General features: G+C 36.5%; 1 protein-coding gene across 1 annotated transcript; it reads left to right on the forward strand.

The window, feature by feature from the left end:
• The first annotated feature begins 752 nt into the window (after positions 1–752).
• Positions 753–2159, forward strand: LOC132168766 (probable methyltransferase At1g29790). The gene has a single exon (XM_059579799.1). It carries the CDS (start codon positions 753–755, stop codon positions 2157–2159), a length of 1407 nt encoding a protein of 468 aa, XP_059435782.1.
• The last annotated feature ends 779 nt before the right edge of the window (positions 2160–2938 follow it).

Here is a 2938-nt window from a genome sequence, read left to right on the forward strand (position 1 = left end):
CAATTCGAGCTGACCCAGATCGTCATTTACAGCCAAATTGCACTCAACTCTCACAGTCAACGCTCTTATATGATATATAAAATTGAACTATATAGAATTTCTCAATTTACTACCATAAAATATAATTGGTCTTCACGAGATTCGTGCATTTGTATAGCCTTTTGATCAAGAAGCAATCTGTATTAAACTACTTAAAAATCCACAAATTGTAGTATATCTAATTAAATTCATAAGCTTGGTTTTCAAGATTTTCCAGCTCTAAAGCACAACGGGAAACAGACCAGGCTAGATTTAGATCTGCATCATAGCAATTTCTAGAGTGTTTTTGAAGTTATTAGTGAAAGAAAGATTTTTTATTTTTATTTTTTTCACCCATACACAACAGAGAATGTGAAGCTTTGTTGAGAGAAAGTTTGGATAGCTTTTGAAGTTCTAAGTGATAGAAGAAGCTGTTTGTGAAGTATTGGTGAGAAAAAATATGTGATCTTTGTGAACTTTACAGCTTAAAGATGCAAAGAAAGAGTGATTCAGCTTCAATTGATGCCTGTTTCTGCAGATCACCATCTGGGTAAGTTTTGAAATTTGATTATGCATATTGGTCCAAATTCAGCTTCATTTTCTTTGTTCTTGTATTTGATTGTTAAATTCAGTTATTTTCATGATGACTAAATATTGGCTTTTGATTAGGTTGAAAATCTGAACAAAAAAGAGGCAAAAAATTAGAACTTGGTGAGAAGAAAATCACTTTGAAAATGGGGAGACTATGCTTTCCCAATTGTAGGCTTGGCAGAATGATGGGTTGGCTTCAGATTGTATTGGGAGGGCTTGTTATAATTGTAAGCATATCGAGTCTCATTAGGTTCTACTCAGCCGGATTTTTCTTGCGAAATGAAGCCACATGCAACCAATTTTATGGGGTGAAGGATGTTTATGATGGTTTTGACATAAAAGCTTTGTCAGATCGAATTGGGGAAGTGCTGAATAAGATGGAAAGTTTGCAAGAAAAGCTGGAATTGAAAGTACAAGAAATGGAGAAGAATAAAGAGGTCTTGCTTAGAAATAATATCACAAGATTGGAGTATAAGAAGTATTTGGAATTGGAGGTGATTAGGCCTCTATATAATGCTCACATTGCTCTTAGACAGATTCGTCTACCTAGGGTTGAAGGGCTTAGGAACTCCACAGTGAAGGAGGAGCCTTTGATTAATACTTTTCTCATTGAGGAGATTAAGAAGTACATAACCCCAAAAGAGAATAGACTTGGGAAGATTAACATATATGGAACAGAGAGGATATACAACACAATTGGGCATGCATGTGTTTTATTTAAGAAAGAATTGGAAGAGTACATGGATTATGACATTGGTTCTTATTGTGATGATGACTGGAACCTAGCTCAGAAGCTCATGGTTAATGGTTGCGATCCTTTGCCCCGACGGCGGTGCTTGACACGGGCCTCGAAAGTTTACCAGAAGCCGTATTCAATCAATGAGTCTCTATGGAGATTGCCAGATGACAGAAATGTAAGGTGGAGCAACTACCAATGCAGGAACTTTGCGTGTTTATCGAGCAAGAACCCGAAGCAGGGTTATTCGAAGTGTGCTGGGTGTTTTGAAATGGAAAAGGAAAAGCTAAAATGGGTGACTAATAGCTCACTTCCTGTAGATTTTCTGATAAATGATGTTTTGGCAATCAAGCCTGGGGAGATAAGGATAGGTCTGGATTTTGGTTTTGGTACAGGGAGCTTTGCTGCAAGGATGAGAGAACATGATGTTACAATTGTCTCAACTGCTTTAAACCTTGGGGCTCCTTTCAATGAGATTGTTGCACTTAGAGGCTTAATCCCTCTGCATGTGACATTGAATCAACGGCTTCCATTCTTTGACAACACAATGGATTTGATTCACACAACTGGGTTTATGGATGGCTGGATTGACCTTCTGCTGATGGATTTTATCCTGTTCGATTGGGATCGGATTTTACGGCCGGGAGGGTTGCTATGGATTGACAGATTCTTCTGCAATAGAAAAGATCTGGATGACTACATGTACATGTTCCTGCAGTTCAGGTACAAGAAGCACAAGTGGGCTATTGCTCCTAAATCAAAGGATGAGGTCTATCTTTCTGCATTGTTAGAGAAACCTCCAAGAGCTATTTGATTATTACATTTTCTTGCTTTTTTGTTTGTACTATTGATCTGGTGTTTATCAATTCACATGTTGGTAAAGCCAGTCATGTTTGTGGTGCTTGATGTACTGTGTAAGAGAAAGAAAATCACTTCAATGTGATATAAAGCCTTTTGTTGCCATACTTTCAATGTTGTTTCTTTTGTCTAGTAATTGGAATAATCACAAATTTGTTAAAATTCTTTGTACCTATGCATCTCAGTATGCACTATAAACCCATGACATACTGTTCTTCTATGATATTGGATCACTTAGTTCAATTTTCTGTCTTTACATGTATAAATTAATCTCCTATAAGTTAACAGAAGTTTATACACGAGTTAAGCAAAAGTTATTAACTTAAAAAAAACATGAAGCTTATTATTTAGTAGGCGAAAAAAGTGTAAAAACGTATCATGCCATGTTTTGAAAAGTTATTCTATATAATTTTATTTTTCAAGGAGTCGGGCCGTCCCATATTTTTTTTTAATTTTCAAATGGTGGCTAGCCTAAGGGCTTCTGGCTTTGGGGTTAAAAAATCTATAAACTTTTTTTATTTCAAGGATTATATTCCTTTTCTATATAATTTTTTGGGGGACCGAATTACCATATAGATTTTGCATTTTTTTTTAAAAAAAAGTTTCTAGGGGGCTAGCTTGGGTTTGGGCTTAAAAATGCAATGTAATTTGTTTGGGGGCTGGAGTGGACTTTTTTTAGGGCATGGGTGGGGCCATGGCCGCCAACCCACCTACCTGTCTTTTGCCATTGAACAT

This window comes from Corylus avellana, chromosome ca2 (assembly GCF_901000735.1).
Source record: "Corylus avellana chromosome ca2, CavTom2PMs-1.0".
NCBI lineage: Eukaryota > Viridiplantae > Streptophyta > Magnoliopsida > Fagales > Betulaceae > Corylus > Corylus avellana.